At 40.0% G+C, this 21,554-nt stretch overlaps 1 protein-coding gene across 1 annotated transcript; it reads right to left on the bottom strand.

Annotated features, from left to right (window-relative positions):
- Positions 1 to 285: 285 nt before the first annotated feature.
- LOC147170402 (alpha-2-macroglobulin-like protein 1) lies at positions 286 to 17,565 on the bottom strand. The gene is made up of 37 exons (XM_086080224.1): positions 17,483 to 17,565; positions 17,145 to 17,325; positions 16,830 to 16,986; positions 15,894 to 15,946; positions 15,664 to 15,684; positions 15,001 to 15,169; positions 14,834 to 14,918; positions 14,489 to 14,606; positions 14,289 to 14,403; positions 14,090 to 14,199; positions 13,179 to 13,334; positions 11,399 to 11,632; positions 11,188 to 11,251; positions 10,444 to 10,589; positions 10,226 to 10,375; positions 9,834 to 10,028; positions 9,112 to 9,234; positions 8,650 to 8,744; positions 8,311 to 8,536; positions 8,077 to 8,203; positions 7,558 to 7,679; positions 6,807 to 6,858; positions 6,359 to 6,442; positions 6,106 to 6,282; positions 4,865 to 4,946; positions 4,336 to 4,492; positions 3,970 to 4,044; positions 3,549 to 3,711; positions 3,160 to 3,356; positions 2,869 to 3,084; positions 2,542 to 2,660; positions 2,062 to 2,152; positions 1,900 to 1,968; positions 1,212 to 1,317; positions 1,047 to 1,088; positions 811 to 866; positions 286 to 633 (listed from the first exon to the last, which is right to left on the bottom strand). Exons 1-36 carry the CDS (start codon positions 17,563 to 17,565, stop codon positions 814 to 816), a joined length of 4,413 nt encoding a protein of 1,470 aa, XP_085936350.1. The 3' UTR covers positions 286 to 633; positions 811 to 813.
- Positions 17,566 to 21,554: the final 3,989 nt, after the last annotated feature.

Here is a 21,554-nt window from a genome sequence, read left to right as displayed (position 1 = left end):
GTCAATGAGACCTTAATATCAAAGTTGACCATGGCAAGGCTTTTAAATCCTGTCTGTTGATATATAATATGCTGATGTTATCTATATTGAAAAATTATATTGTATTAAAGAAGGTGCCTGGATGGAAGTATACTATTGAAATGAAACACTACAATAGCATTATTTTCTTTATTGTTCATTTTATTTCATGACTGTTACAGTTCAAATTGTATGGTACTGCAGTGATGAATTGTACCTACATGAAAGAAAGGTAGACGGTACACCCGTACACACATAGCACTCATTTCCCCCCCTCGAGATTGTGTTTTTATACAGTTATTGGCAGCTTGTATCATCCTCCACTTTGAGTTAAAAACATGGATGTGCCAATCATATTAAACTGTAACAGAGCATGGTCTGTTTGCCAGATTTCCAGTGTTAAGGTGAGGCAGCAATAACTAATAAGTGAATTCAAAATTTCAAAAGAAAACAGAAGAAAATAACATTATTTGCAATCGCAGGGATTCCCTTAAAATCAAAACACCAAAGCAAAGAAAAAGACACACGTCTATAAGTTTGATGAACATCTATAGTCTTCCAGGTGAATCTGGGTAGTCTCCTCGATGTTCATTTAAAGCTTGTTGGTAACGTCACCTGTAAAAAAAACATACTTTCTATTAAAATACATATTACAACACAATTGTCACCCAGTCTGTATTGCTTAACCCTAACCCAAAATAATCCCCTGATGAATGATTCGCTTTTAAGTTTTAACTTGTACTACCATTTAATTGGATTGAAATTCAGTTTTAAATTAGAGTGGAATCTTACAGGTTAGGTACGTGATGCTCGGAGTCTTCCAAATTGTTCATCTTTCAAAACAACTCCTAGAGGACACAATACAAATCATTTGTTAATCTGTGAAACTGGCACCTCACGAGGCGCTGGAGCCTATCCCAGCTGTGCATGGGCAGTAGGCAGGGTATACCCTGAACTGGTCGCCCGTCAATCGCAACAACCATACACGCTCACAATGTCAGACGATAAACCTGATCCATGTGACTTACTCTTTGCACAGGGGGATGTGTACTCTGTCGCAGCCACATCACCTGCAAATAAAATGAGGTTATCCTTAAGTGATCCAGAGAGGGGAAATTCAAGTTTGGCAGCAGTACAGGGTAAAGATCAAATATGGCGGACATGGACACGATTGTAACAGAAGAGGATCTTACTTGGCTGGTAGTAGTCGTACACTTTGACCACAGCTGCTTTCAGGTTCTCGACAGGCACATCCTGCTCCAGTGTCATTTTGTAATCCACTGCCTCACCTCTCTTCAGCTGCAAACACAAAGCACACGGCACTGAAGGGGTTTGCGCTTCTGTTGTGGGGTTAAAGTACCTGTTAGAATAAATGTACATTAGTTATCCCATATTTACTCATATAGTATTGCAAAGCATGACTCGTGTTCTTGCAGCTTCAAAAACAAAAACTGTGTTCTTATCAGAAGATAGCGTCTGGAACATTCAGTACAGAAGAAAAACACGTTTACATTATTATCTGCATAATGACCCATATCCATGATGGTTTTAATTTTGCTGCTGTGTGCCCCCCTCCCCTTTAGAGTAGGACTTATTTATTTATTTGTTTTAATATTGCATCCAACAACAACAAAAACAGAATACTAAAACAAATACAAACTAAACTGAAACAAAGCATTTTCGGAAAAAAAATATATTTTTTGTTTTTGAATACAACCCAGGCCTCTTGCATATGTGGATATAAACCGGATATGTATGTGATGCATCGGCGGTTTGAGCGCTCATCCGTACACAATCATATTTATTATATATATTTTTTTGCATCCTAATATCGGGGACCAGAAAGAATGGTTTTACAGGAAGAATAAATAAAGTTCATACCCCGTCCAAGTAGATGTTGACATAACCTTCATCCAGTTCCACACGCTTCACTGAGGGTTCGCTGTTTAACTAGAGCATCACACAGTAAACGGCCATCAGCGCAGTTCAAACGACAACAGGTGACACAAATATTTGAGGGAAAAGGGAAAAAAATGAACTCACCAATTCCAGAGATCTTTTAGCCAAAATGTGTCCAGACAGGAGTTTGATGTTCATGATGACCATGTTCGTCTCCTCTCTCCTGCCCTGGTACCTGCAAACACAAAACTGTTTCTTTGCAACTCTCTTGGAAATGTTTAACATATTCAAGACAGAAATTTTTAGGGGTAGGTACTCAGCACCACCTCACCCCCCACAAGGTCCCCATCAATAAAATGATTTACATAATCAAGATAAACAGGAGCAGAAAGATTACTACTAATAGTTGAAAGAAAATATCAAATCAATGAATTGTTGACCAGAAGCTCGTGTGGATATAAAATGTCTTCAGTCCCCTGTTAATAATTGTGTTTAATCAAACTCAAAACCGCACCATTACATGAAATATAAGATGTTATTATGATGAACCATATGGGACACAACGTGAATGAATTCTAGAAAATTGTGCTCCAAATGCTTTCGAGGGCACGCGCACACACGTACCGGGCTTGGATGGAGAGGATGATCTCCGTCTTGCTGGGGTTGCACTTTGATGCGGTGTTAGCGACGATATCAAAGACGGAAAAGTCGGCAGGAGGGGGGATATTGTAATGCATGGAGATCTGGAAGGACAGGACAAACATGCGCTCTTAACACTTCTGATGTTGAAGATAGACAATCAAAATCAGGCGTGGAGTAGGAATCAGATTACTGCAGGTAATGTACTAAAAAAAATGCGATCATTAATGCAATGACAAAATGCTCTTAAAAAGCGTGAATCCGGTTGGGAACTGAATTGCATGCATAAGGTTGCCAAGTAACACATGGTACCTGTGCCAGAACACAGCTCCGCCCCTCGGCTGCAATGGTGTATTCTCCGGGGACATCGCTCAGGTTCTCCTCCTGGTACAGGAGCCGATTGCGCTGGTCCACTATGAACACCTTGTTCACACCTCCCAGCGACGTCACCGTCACTCTAGTCCTGCCCCCCACGCTGTAAGTGGCAGCAGCGTATTTCGCCAGCGCCTGGAGAGCCACCACAGTGTCCTGAGGAGCACACAGTCAGTAAGTCTGCCCAGATGGGAGAACCTTCTCCAAACTGCTGCTCGAAGCTTTGCCTACCTGTGTAGAAGAGAAGCCTCCGTACGAATTTTGCTGCTGCGTGAGCCAGCGCACGATGCCAGAGACATAGTCCAGCCCGAAACCTTGCATGGCAGGCCCGGAGAGCAGTGCCAGCATCACATAGGAGGTCATCTCCACCGCCACAGAATCAAGTCCTGTGCCAGACGTCCCCTCTCGTTTCCAGTGGCGGGTTCCATCTGCCACAAGAAAGCACTGGTAAACATTCTGTTCTTCAACATTGCGTTAACCAACAAGTCATGACGACTACAGATTAGTTCAGAAAACTCAGCTTTGATTGATACTGTTAGAGCGAAATTCATGGGGAAAAAAACAAAACCATATTTGAAAGTGATCCAAGATGGTGTCCTGTGAGTAATGTTCTGAGGTACCCATCGCTATGGACTGCTGGTGCAAGTAGGTGATGAGTTTGCTCCTCATTTCCTCGTCCCTCGCCAGGGTGAAGGTGTAGGACATCAGCGCTGTGGTGTACAAGTTGTCCCTCTGGCCGGCTGCCTCCTTCAGACAGCCCAGAGCGCTCTGGATCACAGGATCCTGTCACAAAACCGGTGCACACATTGAAGGGATCCGAAAGTCTCAAGGTGAACTCACAAAATGTATTGGGATCCACCAAAGTCTAAACGGCTTCCTTCCAAACATTTGCTGTCATGGGGAGCTCACAAAAAAGAAATTCTTGCTTGTACAGTTAATTTAACTTGGTAGGTGAATTTGAAAATGAAGATCCAGTGAAGCACGGCAACACATGAGGATGGCGGTCTACTGTTTGCAAAATGGGAAAGACGTTTGACTCACGTTAATGTCGGAGTCCAGTTCTAACAGGGCGGCAACGATGTAAGCTGTCAGGGACACGTCGTCACTCACTCCTCCCTGATGGCACATTAAAACATGCATTCATATATCATTCTATGCTTTTTATTTTTGTCCTGTAACAATAAAATAGCCAAGACAGGGAACCCAAAAAGGCACCTTTGTTCATCTGGTAATATTGCATCATTAAAGACAGCAAACCATTCTCAACGCAACACAATACAACACAAACTGGTCAAATAAATAAATAAATACCACCTTCATGTGTGGACTGAAAAATATGAAATTGAGCAAATTGTGACATACATGGTAGATTTCAGCGAAAACATCTACATAAACTGTCGTCGTCACCTTCATGCCATTGTGGAAGAGTTTGCCCACAGATGTGATGCAGCCGTCACGCCCCTGCTTTGAGTACAACCACTTCTTGGCATCTTGAATGTGTTTGGGATCTACAAAGATGTAAGGCTTTGCTCCGCCAAATGACTTCATCACAAAGGTGGTCAGCCTTGAGAGAGAGGAACAGACACTTTGGAAACACTTCCTTGTCTCACTTGACAGTTGTAAGCTATTATTATTGTTGTTGTTATTTGTTCATTACAGTCCTACATTACTTCATGAACACATTCAAGGTTTTTTGTCAAATTTTTTGTAGCAAATATTAATTTGTGATTGGACGCTTGAGTCCGTGGTTCCACAAACAGTGACCCCATTGAACATACTACAAAGTGCCAAACTGCCCAGCATTTCAACATTTTCTTGTATTGCAGTTTTCATCTTCACATTACTTAAGTTAAAACTGTTTCCACAACTGAGGGTTCATCCCCCCCAAATGCCACAAAGCACCGTCACTGATTTCTGCCAATGCTTTCCTACTGACCAGGTGTTGCCAGACTTATCGCTCTTCCCGAACGCGCTGTAGGAGCCATCGTCATGCTTGTAGGTGAGCTCCCTTTGGTATCCTGGAACACACACGTGCAATACGTTTAACCATAATAACGTCAAACAGGAATTTGCTAATGAGTAATGTCCTAAAACAGACATTACTCATTTTTAATAAGTGTTGTCTGTACTGTACGCGAATAGCCGCCACTGTCTGTATGTTGACAGTTGTCAGTCACTCAACAAACAGATTGTGTGAGTTCGTGCCGAGCAACCGGAAAATCCATCGTGCCACTCACATTAATCCGAGGCTCGATATGTTACTGCCAATCCTAATTTCTCGAACTTTATCAACTACAAATGCCTCCTTGCTGTGTGATATTTATTCCTTACTTTCTATTTTAACAACTTGTGCAGTGTTTGTTCATTCTCTGCTTTTAATTAGTTTTTTTCTATGAATGTTTTAGGTGAGATGCACCAAACAGATACCCTTTTAAAGGCAATGGGGGCAGGGTTTATGCAAATTAAAACTCTGCGGGCACAAGTATTTTACAAGCATCAACCACCTAAAACAATGCTTAGCTCCAAAAAGTACCACTATCATGACCAAAATGAAAATAGAGTAGCGTCATAGACTTAAGTGTTCATCAAAAATGTGAACAAGGTTAGTCTATTTTATATTTTTACTGTAAGCTACGGTGATGTGATGAGGTACATTTTGCATGTATTTGCACATTCATGCAATGAAAACAGCAGAGGCCCCAGAATTGAACCCTGTGGAACACCATAAGTTCCGTTATACATATGAATTTATATTGCACATATTCATCCTACCGCTTTCTTTTTTTGCTCGACATAGTTAGTATGGAGGGATTACAATAATAAAGAAACCACACGACGTACCATCACAATAGTCACTAGTCGACTACTGAGCGCACCAAATTCCCTGCAGCCCAGATGGGCCAAGCAATGTAGCGTGATCACCTGCAGCCAATGATGGCCAAGCGGGTCGTATCATCATGAATCACATGAGTCAGGTTTTGATTTGACCTCCGCCGTACCCCTGAGACTAACTCATCAAACCCCTGGCGTTCAATCGATCCCAGGTTAAGAACTACTAACTAAATTCTGTTATCTAACCTGTCCACCAGTTTTGATGAAGACAATATTGTTTTCTTAATCCCTTTTTGATAGTCTTATGTTGTGAGCCCCTCTTCAATGTTGCGAATGACGACTCACCGCTTTCGAGGAAGCGCGTCGCCTTCTCCAGAATCTCATCAGTCAGTTGACCTGTGCTTTTCAGGTAGTTGAGAATGAAGATGTTGGGAGCAAATTTCAACATGTTCTGCTCGCCACAGCCATATGGCATTGCCAGAAGTTTGTCCAGGTTCTTCATGGCTCGGCCCATCAGGTCACCTACAGGAAAATAATCTCATTAGGGAGGGTTCGATGAAGAGGAAATTAAGTCTGAGTGTTTTTTTGTTTTTTTTACCAAGCACAGAGACAGTTGCTCTGACAGATCCAGCAACAAACTTCTTTGGCAACACAAGAGAGATTTTCTTTTCCTCTGGTCCATCTGGCAACAGAAAGTGTGCAAAAAGTGAGTGATTGTGATCGTTTACTTTCGACACAACCTGCCCGGTTATGCTTTTGTATGAAATACCCACAATGTAGTCTTATCGGACCTGAAAGAATCCATCTCCAACACGAGAATTCACACCATTTAACACCTCCACTTTAAAAACATTACATTCATGTACTTATGTTTATTTGTAAAAAAAAAAATAAAAAATAAAAATATATATATATATAATAATAAAACATAGTGAAACTAATTTTAATAATGTTAAGAAAAAACAATATGAATCCATCAAACTGTCAAGTGAAAAGAAAGAGAGTGTCCAGCAAGATTTTGAGAAGTTTGAGATGTAAAAACGTACCTGCAGGACAGAGGAGCGCGTTGTGACTGACGGACTGAGGTGTTCCTTCAGCCTGCAAGAGAAACCAACACGCAAAATGTTCAACTGGAATGAATAACACAAAACATCAAGTCAGAGACCCCCCCAATACATATCAGATGTGATTCACGGTTCCTCAAAAGGCTGAAAAGCCTTCTGGGACCTTGTTTAGAACGCAATTATGCATTTTGTTTATACGGCTTGAAAACTGACAATCAAGGCCAAGGTTTAGGGGTACTGCGAGGAGTAAAAACACACAAGGAATTTGTCTTCACAGTCACAATCCATCCGAGAAACACAAACAAAATCATGACAAACAGAGTGGTGAAAGAATGGGAAGCCAGGTGGTCCACTGATTACTGTCCGAGTTTTTTAGATGGGGGGGAAAAAAAAGAGAATTGAGGAAGCTGGTAGGGGATAAACAAAGTCCAAACTGTTCTCCTCTACAACGGAACACAGTATGGACCTGGAAAAAAAATAACTTGAACATAGCACAACAATGATGAGGTAGATGCAACAAATTTTGAAGAGGATTTAGGACCCCGTAAACTAAAAGCTCACTTTAATACTGCAAATAGAAAATGTGACATTTTCTAAGGTGACCTCTGTCAGTCACGTTCCCTGACAATCGCTTTCATTTCACTCCACATACACTGTTTGAAATGAAAATCCCATCTGCTGATGTCATGTCAACCAAGTCGTGTACGGTATGTTGCATCTGACAGGCACTGACCTCCACCAGCAGGCTGCGGACCACAGTGTCAATACGGCCCACGTCAGGGACAGAAACCATCTCATTGCCACACCGCAAGTTGGTCTTCAGGGCCTCGGCGCTCACCTTCACATCGACCTTGCCTGCATGTGTGCAAACAAACAGTCTTATTCAGAGGTCACATTAAGGCATGCGTCTTCAGTCTAGCCTTCCACAAATTTACAGTCAACAGCTTTCCGGAATCAATTATTTTAGGGTTTATTTCCCTCAACTCCACATAATTTCACTGTTTCACCCAAATGCCAGCCTTATTCGCTGTCATGACGTTCAAATATGATCAGTCTTATATACAGCAGAGTGTTAACTAAATTTCCTTTTGAGAGCTTATAACAAATGCCAAAACATTAAGTGATGACAGAATGAAATAAAGACTGTAAATTCAAATGGTAAAATACCTCATGTTTGATTTATTGAAGAACATAATATTCAAAATGGGATGAAGAAGGCAAAAATAATTTGAAGTGATGTTGTCATTCTTACCAAGGGTAGTTGGAGTGACAATCCAAGAGAATGTTTTGCTCTCTTCACTGCACAGACACATGCTGTATTGGCAGTTGTCACAGTTTCTGGAGGTATACGTGTCAGACTGAGCCAGTGTAACTTTCACCTGCAGACATATTGCCGGAATCAGGAATGTGATTTTCAACAGGTTTAACGGGTCCCATGACAACCAGGTGCTACATGTTACTTCTTTCATGTCTCACTGATATTTACCATGATGCACTTGGAGAGATAGTTGAAGACGGTGGCTTTTAGAGTAAACGCTTCCCCACGGATGACAGAGTAGGGCAGCGTGAGACTGACGAAGAAGGGCTGGAAGGCCGTCAGCGCAGTGGTGGGCGCCACACCAAAGCCCATAGAGGAGACGCAGAAAGCTCCAGCGGCCCACTTGGTGATGGTGTCTGGGACCGTCTTCATCACATTCACTGTACCCGTGGCGCTATACACGCGCAAGCACAGCAGGCAAATTAACAGGTTGCTTGAGCTCAAAAAACACTTAGAAATTTAATATTTGAATAACGTTTTGATTTTCTGCCACTTTAGCATGCTTACCCAACAGAAACTAGGTCCCAGATCCATGTTTCGGGGAAGAATGTCCTCACGGTTTCCTCCTTCTCGTCATCAATTTCATCTCCAGCACCAGAAGCCTGCGCCGCATTGAAGATTATGGGACCCTCGCCACCGCCTGCGCCACCTTGTATGAAGACAGAAAAAATTACCTCAACACAGTTACTTTTGGATCAACAGAGGACAATGTCATTGATAAATTGAAATGCAGTAATCTCCTGTTTTCCACTTCTTTCACTTTTTCCTACAGTACTGGAAAATGTTAGCTTTTCATTTCCTCGGTTGAAGGAATTAAAAAAAGCAAAGCTGAGTATTTCCAGCTCTCTAGAAAAATAAAATTCATTAATAATACATGGTGATGGTAGCCTTCAGATGCCATGCTATAGAGGTGGAATTCGTAAACAAGAAATCATTCAGCTCAAATGAGAAATCTGCAAGCAGCTATACAGTATATTGAAGAACTAACATATCTATTGCAGCAGACCTACCCGCAAAGATAATTGGATCTCTATATTGGCAGTCGAAGGGTTTCTTCACATCAGAATTTGTCACAAGCTTGACCCCAATCTCCTGAAATAGAAAGATACATTTGTCGCAAAACATTCATCTCTGTAAATAATGCCTTGATGGAGATAGTTTGCGCACTTGGAAACAGAACAAAATTGCACAAACATCTTAGTTAGAAATAAACACTTATTGATTAACCAATGAATTAAAACTCCTTAAAACACAATTTTATTCTATGGCTTTTGATTGCATGAGACTCGTTGTTTACTGTTGTTTTTTGTTGTTGTTGTTTTTTACATCATTAATTTATTAACTGTGTGTCTGATTGTTGCTCCGATATCACTTTGTATGCAGCAATGGTTGTTTAAAACTAAAATTATAACTAAAAGTGAGTTGAGTTGGGCAAAAATCTCCATCTTCCACCCACTGTAAATAAGAATGATGCTAACAAAAGTGCAAAACTTGTCAATTTTAAACACACAACACACAAAAAATAACTATAGCATTACACAAAAGGTGACGCAGGGTTATCCCAAAAAAACATCACTTTCATAACAAAAAGGCCTTACTTATTTTACAGTCTTTTACTTTATAATGAATGAATAAAATACCCTTCAATGTCACAGTGCTTCAAGCAGTAAAAGTCAAGTCCAAAGCCTTACTTTAAAGATGCTGAAAACATCATCCTTCTGAGTGACTGGTCCATAATAAAGTGAGCGCCGGCTCCTCCGTGGCAGCAATATCTCCTCTTCACCGAATGGTCCGGGGCCAGGAAAGCATGGATATGGATATGGTCCAAACTCATCAATATCATACGGGTATCCTGACAACCTCTGCACAGGCAGCTGATTGTACACCTACACACAGTTAAACACAATATTAAATCAAAACTCAAAATATATTTTCTTTTCTTTGTGGAGCAGTTTTGCATATCAGTTTTCTTTGTGGAGCAACATTTTTTGCAGGTCAATCTCAGGTCGGGTGGCACATTGGAACACTGGTTGGAATATTGGATATTTTTACTTAGTTTGGTGTAAAGTTCAACTTATCTTACATAGTCAACGGTGAGTTCCTTCTCTGCCTGCAGCAACAGGACGCTCTGGTCAATGGCTCTAAGAGAGCACAAAGAGCCAGGCTGAGCTTGGAGTTTCAATGTGGTTTTCTCTGCTGGAAGCTCCTGGAGGGACGAGAACTGAACAGAAACCTGCACAGAAGACAGCAGGGGGTCAGTGGCGACAAATCCAGGTTTATTTGAAAATCACTAGTTACAACCTTGTTCTTGAGACAGAGCTGGATGGGGAAGTCCTGGCTGTCCGCCACAGCCTCGCCGCCAAGCAACACAGTGTAAACTACAACCTGTGCAAAGGGTGCCAGGTCCATCACTTGATGGAGGGGTATGGTCACCTCTCCCTTTTTCTCTGACAGAGGTAAGAACAAAATGTTTAAATGTAGAATGAAATTAATTGAAGCAGGGACAAACTGGTTATTCTTAATAGTTTTGACAATTAAACACAACCAAGCAATAGACTTAACCAAGCAAATCAGTTACCTATTTACAACTAGAACAAAAATACAATAATAATAATAATAATAAATAATGAAAAGTTATTGTTGATAATGGTTAAAAAACAATATATATATATAAAAAGGCAATTCTGTTTCAAGAATGGATTGTACTAAAAAGTTAAATACAACTGAACTTTACTTGGGAAATGATTCTTTTGCATACCACCAGAGGGAGCCCAGCCACCACTAATGGTACTAATATTTCATTTTGTGAATCACAGCAATATATAATTTCTTTATGGATTGGTTTTAGCCTGTTTAATAAATGTATGTCGAATAATTTTAAGGTGGTCCTTGCATTCTTTATATTTTCTGTATGCGGTCCTTGAAGTAAAAAGTTTGGATAATGCGAACTGTGAGTCTCTGATGAAACTTCCACACATCTGTTAAATGTGGGAAGAATCAACACATGCAAGCACATTTATATGAGTAAAATTTAAATCATATTACCTGTACCCATTCTAACAGCCACTGGGATACTGCCATGCTGCACAAGTGCTCCTTTGGACACCACCTAAGAAGTACACGTATGATCAAAGTCAAGTGTGACTGTACCCACACAGACATTTTAAAGTTGTATATTATTCAGTCTGCTTCTTACACAGTGCTAACATTTCTAGTTCAAACTGAAGTTGCCAATGCTGAGATCAACTGGACTCACCAAGTAGTAAAAGTTTAAGGTCTCCTGTCCCTTTTTGAGCTCCTTTCCCTGGATGATGTACCGAGCTCGTACCGTGGCACCTTTGTTACAGGCGATGTTCCCGCTGACCGGCATGAGCTTCAAAAAACTATTACTCTTGGAGTAGAACTCAGAAACGTAATGGTAGGCATTCCAGTACTCTGGTTTTCGAATCTCTGGAAAATGCACATTGTCACCAACCAGCTGGGACTTGGCCTGGTAACACAAAAAAGACAATGGTGAAATTCTAAGACAGTTGCCACTTTGAATTTAAGATCGGTCCAGTCACGTGGTCGTTGTGTAATGAGGCGAAATCGCAAATGAGCGTTAGCTTTAACTGTTTAGCAGTCAGTCAAGGCAAAGCTCTCGATTTACCGGTCGATCTACGTTCCTGCCCTCACCTATGGTTACGAGCTGTGGGTCGTGACCATAGGTTATTAAACCATCTGCTAGGTCAGAGATGCTCCACCCACAACATAAAATAAAATGCATTGATCTCTTAACCCAACTACTGGTATAGGCTGTTGAGGTCAGTTTGATCAGGAACATATGTTTACATTTACACCAGTTATTGGGTTGAAATACGCCCCCCGTCTTCAAGGTTTGCATTTGGAAGTCGCCATTTAATCTCCCCCAGCTTTTCTCTTAACTTGGGCTTGCCGGCTGTTGCTAATAGTGACGTGAAGCAGTAAGTACACCACATTTTACATTAATATACGATAAAGTATTTTATTTTAGGCTAGCTGTATTATCTACTTTCACGCTAGTTAGCCCGCCCAAAGTGTCTGCTTGGCGACGGCGAACGTCGAGGCCATGAAGCTCGTAGGAGGAAGAGTGTTTGGCCGGCCAGTGCGCTATCCGAAGGAATTAAATGAATGATAGTTTTCTTATTTTGGGTGAACACGAACTAATCGTCACTTGAACTATGTTGTGAACACGCTCGTTCGACGTCTCTAGCAGCGGGGTGGGGCGCGAGTTGGTGTAAGCGAGTAACTCTGTGGCGGTTAACGTGGGGTACAGATCGACTACAGCTCTCAAAAGATGCGTGATGAAGCTTAAGTCCAGAAATTATTGGTGGGCACTGGACATCAAATTGCAAGGTCGTTTATGGCAACGTTTATTAATTGTGAAGAAGTGTAACGCTAGCTAGTTTGCTTTGTGTCAGTACTAGTGAGAAAGTTCATCCTAAATATGTTTGTATTCCTTTCTAAAAGATGGCTAACTTTATGAAGAAGATAAAAGCGTGGAATTTGCCTGAATGGATTACTTCTTTTGAAGGTATTTCTTTTTATTGGTTATAAAAGTAAAATAAATAAATTAAATAAATAAAGAAGGCCAGTGAATTCAGTAACACTGCCACAGACTAAAGTGAGTTTGCCAGGTACAGCAAGATGTCTTGGATGCAATATGCAATCTAACTCACTGTCTTCTCGTTGCAACAAGTATAATTGTCCTCAATTTAACTGTACTGTGGATTGCACTAATGTATTATCTTCTTGTCTGTCGATCACAAAATCAGATTTAACTGCAGAGTAATAGGGCCACAAAAAAATCCAATCTTTACCTAAAACTTCAAGCATGGTGAGTTCAACCAGCATATTTGTTTTTAATTGAACTGTAGATTGCACTAATGTCTTAATATTAATTTATTGTCTGTTGATCACAAAATCAGATGTAACTGCGAAGCGGGAGTGCTATTATTATTATTATTGTCTATTATTCACCACACTGGCCTAAAATAAACGACATTGTAGTCACAAACCTCAAGATTCACATTGTCCTTCCAGTTGTTGGTGTCCAGTGAAAATGAGGCCACGCCTTCTGTGTTTGTGGTTAGTTTTAAGGTGATTGAGTGCGGGTTGAATAAGTACACAGGCTCATTAGCCACAGGTTTTTTGTCTGGACCAGTCATTTTCACCTGCAAACAAGATGAATGAGGACAAAATGTTAGATTTTGGATGGACAAACCTTAAAAGAGTAAAAATAAATTTGTCCACATCATACATGTCAACAATCTCGTATTAGTGGTGTGGTATGGTTGGGACTAGTTAGTACTTTGACTTCTTGTGCGCATCATGGCTACTAAATAGCAGGTAACCTTGATGAACTAACACAAAAAGCAGCATCTAGAGTGCCACTATCTTAACTTCCTTTCTTTTACCAACTTGCTCCTCTATAGACTCCCAATAATAATTTAGAATCTAATAATTAAAGTCCTTGCAACATAACTTCTATGCAAGTTTGAAAATTTTAAAATCTAATTTGAACAGCTAAGCATTTCAGTAGTACTGACCCCAATAATATCATATACATATAAGCCAGTAAAATTGCAAAAACACAACACCACTATTGAAGTTGAAATTTTCACCCAAGAGGTTTCTCAGAATGTGGTATTAAGGAATTGAGCTATTTTAACATTTAACTATTTCAACAGCCATTGAAAATCCTCCTTCAATAAACAAGAAGCAAGCCGCAGACAGCAAACCTTTTAAAGATGACGCTTCAGTTAAATTGCGATTGCTGTCATTCAAATCGATTACAAGGACAGTCCAAACGTCACTGGACTGGACTTCAACCGCTTTGAAGTGCAATTTGTCCTTAGTCTAATTGGTTGGATATGGTTTTATCTTGGTTTACACAACATAAAAAAAGAGGAAAAAAAAGAGTGCCTACCTTTCCCGAAAATGGGATGCCAGGCCTGTACGCTTGAGGTACATCTTCAAAAGTGACGGTTCTGATAACGGCACTGAAGCGTGCCCGCCCTGTGCCTTGCAGGGTCACCCCTAAATGGGAACGAAATGATTATAAATTACAACCAGGCATCAAGTCATACAGGTAACATGATGGTGAGCAAAACTTTTCGCCAGCTTACCTGTGCCATACTCCTCCAGTTCAGCTTCCACCACAAAATTATCGTCATACATATACTTGTTGAGGGCAAACTCGTCCATGCTCACCATTTGTGTAGCACAGCCACTGCCATCGGTCTGGAAGAGTGTCACTTTTAGACTAATTGCAGTTCATAGCTTGCATGAAGGAACAGACAATAGTGGTTTATTATTGCCGACTCACTTTCAGTTGATATGTCTTGCAGATGTTTGACTCCATTGGAGAACGCCAAAAATAGCGAATTGCAGTCCTACAAAACACCGCCTTGACTGAGCCAACAACTGTTTTTCCGTAAGTGTATCTGCACGGAAAAGCAAAAGTTTATTTCAGACATTTTCATCTTTCTTCATCATCATGTTTGCTGAAATGAAAGGAATTGCATTGAAATAGTGAAACAGAGTTTCAGACCATTTGCAAGACACTTTATGTACAATTGTTTTTATTGCTTAAGTATTAATATCTCCATGTAGTTTTTTTTTTCTTTTTACAAAAAGTCATGAGGAGGCAAAGTGGGACCAAAACACTTACTTTCCACAAATCTTCAGCGTGACCTCCTCATCCAGGATTGAAATCACACTTGGGAGTTGAACAGTTACCTCAAATTTGGGCAAAACTAAAAAGTAATACAAATAAGTATAAATGAACAAAAATAAATGTGAAACAAGTGCAACATTTTTATAGCAACTATAGCAGACCATATTCCTTGATTTCAAAGCTGTGGGAGATTGTCTCTCCTTTGTCCGTGGTGGCAGTAATTACATAGGTTCCTTGCGCTGCCTCGGGAATAATCGGATGCGAAAGATCGAGGATTCCAGCGTTGACAAATTTATCCAACCACTGAGCAATTCGATTTGAATTGGGATCCTACACGAAGACAGACACAAAACACAAGTGTGCTTATTGACTCTAGTAATAGTTGCAAGGAACCATCACCACACAACCTGAACGGGACTTTTTCTTTATTTTGTTAAACTTTTTGTGGCACTTGATCAGTAAGAACTCCAGCTTTGATGAATGTCTAACTGAAATAAAAAGTTTACATTTTATTGCCACTTTGTGTCAAATTGCTAATAGTGTTCATGAGTTGAGAACATGATTAGAACATACGCACGTACGATTCTTCTGAGATTCATACAATGATCCATTGAAGTCCCTCTTAAAGCAACACACCCACTATATTATATTTCAAATGTTTTCATTGTGGCTCTCAGCCACTCAAGTGATCATAACGGGCTCTATTTTCAAGTCTAGCATGAAGCGCAGTTTAAATGTGTGCTTGGGTGGAGTTTTCTTTCTTTTGGTATTTTTATAGACAACACAGGTAGAAAGTTGTATTTGCGCCATTGTGGGATTCTTACCTGAAGCTCCACCACTGTGTACTGAAAAAGAACAAATAGACAAGTCAAACTCTTCTCAAATAGATGTGACACATACATTTTTACAGCATGCTTATTATAATGACAAACTGTCAGTTGGCTTTTGCACATTTGGTCCTGACTCATATTGTCTCATTTGATTTCTTGCATTCTTTCTTTTTCAAACTGAGACAAACATGGTGGAGTATCTTTAAAGATAATTAAAAACTTACCAGTCGGTCCACAGGGATGAAACTGGAATCCATGGAAACAATTCGAAACTGCACTGTAAAGGATTGCAGTGAAATAAGTCTTTTAAAAAAAGTTTCAAGCATTGCTTTAAATGCATTACATACAGTCGAAATATCAGATTAAACAAACAGAAAGAGTTTAGTTTTCCTTTTCTGTTAGGTTTCAAAAATGGTTCTTGAGATTTTATGGACCACATCTATGGAAGTGTGGAACTCCCAATGTGGACCAAAATTTTTGAATGAAAAACACATTTGAACGTGTTTTCAAACTTGTTTAAATGTATTTCAAATATGTTTGAAAGTATTTGCAAGTATGTTCAAATGTAGATGCTAAAGAAAAAAAAGGAAAGCATTTTTTCCCCTTACTAGGTATGCGCATGTGCAAGTCAATACCCAGTGGCATTACGGGAAAAAAATGCTTTGTTTTTAGCATTTAGCCTACAAGTATGTTCAAATGCAGTTGCAAGTACATTTAAACATATTTGCCACTTGCAAGTATGTTCGAACATACCCCATCTTGTGCCTCTAATTTGATTTGCAACAAGAACAGTGCCTGAGGAAAACCAACCAATCACAGACAGAGGGTTTGACTGATGAGGTGAGCAGCTCATTTGCCGTAGGCTCACATCAATCACATGGACACTCATGAGCTGACCTTGGGTTTCAGGAGCTTTACTGACACTATGGTGAAATATCCACCTTCAGAAAATAACAAAATGCCCATTCTACATTTGCCACCAACTGGGCACAAGCCGAGTAAACAGAAGCAGAGTGGACCTCAGCCAGCTAAGAGGAGATAGCAACTTTCTCACAGCTTGGTTCATTGTCTCATTTTGAGGTTTAATTGAGCCAACATTCCTGTTTTACCCCAAAACACTCTCTCTCAACTCTCAATAGATTGATTGTGGTGATACTTACCGGTCTGTCCAGGTTTGTAGATGGGTTTATCAGTCTGGACAATGTGGACGAAAGCAGGGGTCATAATGAGGATTTTGGTCTTTTTGTACATGGTGCCACTCTCCCCTTTCACAGTGACATTCAGGGTTGCCACAGTACGAGTGCGCACTAGTGGGACCTACGTGCCAAGAACGACACAGACAGAAAACAGATTGAAGAAGGGTAGGATCAATAAACAGATGAACGGCTCCTTGTACAATAAAATAATGATCACCTTTATAGGTCAAGAAAAGGATGGTTGGATAGATAGATATACTTGTTTGATGACTAACGTACCTGAAAGTTCAGACAGTCGTAATAGTCCTGTGTGACTGCTTGCTTCATGATGAGGGTGCTGCGAGAGCCCATGTGCAGGGTGACACTCAACACAACGGGCTCTGTGGGCTCATTGATGAGGGCGCAAAGCGTTTCCTGCATCCCTCCTCTCACCTGGGAGCTCACGGTCACAACAAAGATGCTACACGGGTGGAGAGAACACAAACTTTACTACATACAACACATTCTGAGTGGCCCCTTGATACAAAGCCCAAAAATTATTCAGAAAACGCTGATAAACATCCCTTTGTACTGATGGAAAATTGTGGATCAGTTGGGTCAAGACTGACTCTACTTACGTGTCGTTGAACTGAGCCGATGATGCACCTTGCAGAAAGACAGATGCAAGTATGATCGCCAATGTATGGAGGGCCGGTGCCATGTTTGCGCGGCACACACAGCGCGTTGTTCTGGCCAGTCTGAGAGGATTTCTGCACCAGTGCACTCGGACACTGATGCAAACCTTTTGGACTTTGCCTTTTTTATACTCTACCGATCCACTGCAACCCCGCCTTCACAAACACTCCCCTTCGCATTCTTCACCCTGCTGCCAAACGAGTTTTTCTCCCCAAAAATTCAAACCGGACGATCCTGCTGCCAGTGGTCCACAAATTATGAGGAATTTGAGAGATGTGGCAGGGGCAAGATGGGCCTTAAATCAGCTGTGAGATTGAACTCCATGTACCATCTATTGTATGTTGGTTTCTGTGCAGCTTGATCGTTTTATTGTGTTTGATTTTGTTGCACTGTTGCAAACCAAATTGCCCCCTGGGGACAATAAATATCTTCTTCTTCGTTCTTCTTCTTCATTATTATTATTATTTGCTCCAGTCGCAATATTGAGCATATTTTCGAATATGTCAAACTCCTGAAGTTTGCAGTCAACACCACAGTCATCACCCTCATCATCAACAAGGACAAGTCTGTATATCGACAGAAAATGCAACAAAAATACTTTGATGTGGCCAACACAACCTGCGGTTGAACACCCTCAAGACTGTGGAGCATTTATTTAAGCAAACATCCTTGGCCACAGCTGCCCATCATGCTGCCCAACTGCTCTGTGTCAACCTTCAAGTTCCTCGGAATTATTGTCTCTCAGGAACTGCAGTGGGGAACCATCATAAACTCTATAAGCCCCCGAAGAGGACTTCCTGTGGCTGCTGAGGAAGCCTATCTTGAAACGGGTGCTGCTGCGGCAGTTCTATCCAGCAGTCATTGAATTAGTCCTGCACTGAAAAAATTGTTTCATTAGACTAAACAAAAAAAATTCAAAATGCTGTAATTTGTTACAGCTTAATTTTTTTGTTTTTCTCGTTATATTCATGATTTGGTTGAAAGCATCATTTCAATAAAATACATTTATTTTTCTCAAGCCAAATAAAAAAAGTTACATCCAAGTAACTTTTTATTTGGGAATAAACTAATTAAAGCCAATTTTATTACTTTACCCCGAATCGAATTTCTGATTCAGTATGAACAAAATTTGTGAGGTTCAACCTGAGGTGGTTGCCAGACAATTGTAGGGCACACATGGGTGAACAAGCTTACACATCAAGGGACAATTTAGTTCAAATAAGCATGTTTTTGAGATGTGGGAGCAAATTGGTGTACCTAGAGAATGCCCACGCAGGGACCCGTAGAACATGGAAGCACTACGCAGGAAGGCTGGAGGCCAGATTTGAACCCTGGACTGCTGAATTGTAAGGCGGGCAATCTTTTGTAGAATTACATGAGTCTTAACATACAATTCTTGTTTTGTTTTTTGTCTAACGAGTGGGGGCACACAACACATTTTTTGCAGATTAAAAAAAAGTTTTTCATTTAGCTCCCCTATGTGACATTTTAACTAATATATATGAGAATTGATGACATGAGAAAATATCAAGAAAAAAAACTTTCATACATTTTTACAGTTCTAGCTTTCTTTTGTATTATTATTTTTTTGTTACATTTGTTAGAATAGAAATAACAACTTTTTATAGGGAGTTTGTTAATTGACTGCAAATGTGTTTTCGTTTGATTGCAACTAGCTTAGCAGGCTTGGTGGCCCACTGCTAAGCACAACCGCCTCACAATTCAGTAGTCCAGGGTTCAAATACAGCCTCCTGTGTGGAGATTCCATGTTCTCCATGTGCCTACATACGTTAACTGAACACTCAATTGTCCCTTGATGTGGTTGTGTATGTTTGTTCATCTATGTGTGCCCTACAATTGTCTGACAATCAGCTCAGGTTGTACCCTGCAAATTTTGTTCATACTGAATCAGAAATTCGATTTGGGCTAAAGTAATAAAATTGACTTTAATTAGTTTATTCCTAAGTAAAAAGTATACTTGGATGTAACTTTTTTATTTGGCTTGCGCATTTTTTTTTATTTGATTAATATTCTGCTAAATTATGCTTTCAACTAAATCATGAATATAACAAGAAAAACAAAAAAAATAGCTGTTACAAATTAAAGTTGTTGTTTTTTTAGTTTAGTCCAACGAAACACTTTTTTTCAGTGATGTGTTCATCCATCACAGTCTGGTTGGTGCTGCCACAAAGGACAAAATGCACCTGCAGCAGACAGTAAGAACTGTGAAGAAAATTGACAGTGCCACCGTACCCACTGGTATGATGCAAGAACTAACACAAGGGAAAGGCAAAATTGTCTTGAACCCTTCACATCCTGATCACCATCTCTTCCAGCTCCTTCCCTCACGTAGACACTACGAGGGCATACTTGATCACAAGGTATCATTTAGTTTCAGATCATTTAGAAATAGTTCATTCAGGGTTGAATTTTCTGATACTAACTCATGTGTTTGTTGAACCTGCATTGTGAATCATGTCGCCCAAGTGACATAAGTTATAATCCATCTTGCATGTATCCACGTCAGACTATGACTGTGTGCTAATATGAAGTTTTATTGAGTGTAAACACATACTGACTTTATAAAAGTTAGTAACATTGTATTGAGCTAATCCGGACAGTGCCCTTGTTGCTCAGCTGGTTCTTGGAGTTGCTCGCCCAAGGCATTCAGGCCAAGCATAGGGAAAGTCCCAGGCCCTGCCAGGGGGCCCAAATCGTTGCAGCCCCTCTGTTGGGGTAGGTCAGCATGCCGATGTTATCTGTTAAACAGAACAACTTGTGTGACCGGCTGGGTTGGGGAATACCAACCCAGTCTGACACTGTGAGTGATGGGTGTTTTGTGTTTTTGTTTTCACTAAAACCCTACAAAATATTGTAGCATTTTTTTAGTGTTTTATGGTGTCGGCTGTATTTTGCGTTATTAATGTATTGATAGGCCTTCTTCTTTACGTATTCACAAAATAAATTAATAAATATCGCAAGTCAGTAAATAAATAAGTAAATACAATTATGAATAAATTACTAACACAAGAAGCTGGTGTTATTACTGATTTGCATTTCATGTACAGCACTTTGTGTGCAGCAATGGTCGCTTTAAAGTGCTTTATAAATAGAGTTAAGTTGTACACTGGCCGTATGTCACACGGCATCAGGTGCCGACTGATCAAACTATATACACACTGCATGGTTGTGGCCTTTTCTGTACTTTGTACCTTGGTAATAAACAAGTCACAAATTGAATGGTCGTCATAAGTAACAGCCCTCCACAGGGCTTACGTTATGTTAGTAAAGTACATTAACATTAAGCTCGCTGATTTGTGCTCTGTTCATTTTACATTGTTTTGTACGCAGCTTTAAATTGGATGTCTTCAGCAGAGAGAAAGGTCCATGTTAGAACGATTTAGTGTTGTCAAAGTTAAAGCGTTAACTAATTAATTAATGACAAAAAAATGATCACATTAATCATGTATTAACGCAGATTAATCGCACTATTAATTATCCTTTAGCTTGACAGTGGATGGTTGCGTTAAAGGTAGCACAGATTATGTTTGGGCAATAAACATAACTACATGCATTTAAGCGTTAATAAATGTTTACAGTATATATGAAATTCTGAATATTTGTTCATGTCAAACTATTATTATTATTATATAAGAGTGTATAGTGGATCAAAAAATGTTGAAGACTTCCTCATAACATTAAATGTCGAAATAATTAATACATAACAGGTGCTCGTCAAATTTGGCATACAAAAAATGTTGATTATTAAAAAAGCCTTTTTAATTAGGTGATTAATCGTGATTAATCAAAATTCTAAGATATGGTTAATCTGATTTAAAAATGTAGTCGTTTGACAGCTCTAGAACAATTCCACCTCATGGTGTTCGTCTTGCGTTTCAGTCTGAAATGCTCCCACACTTTCGCCATCTTCCCTCACCGTCAACTTAATAGCTGTGCTTTCACCTATGACTTCCTGCGCATTAAAATGTGAATTTCACTCACAAATTGCTGCTT

The sequence above is a fragment of the Leptonotus elevatus genome, chromosome 7 (assembly GCF_054856555.1).
Source record: "Leptonotus elevatus isolate MCC_2025b chromosome 7, RoL_Lele_1.0, whole genome shotgun sequence".
NCBI lineage: Eukaryota > Metazoa > Chordata > Actinopteri > Syngnathiformes > Syngnathidae > Leptonotus > Leptonotus elevatus.
Note: the sequence above shows the minus strand (reverse complement) of the source record. Positions and strands in the feature narration are given on the sequence as shown.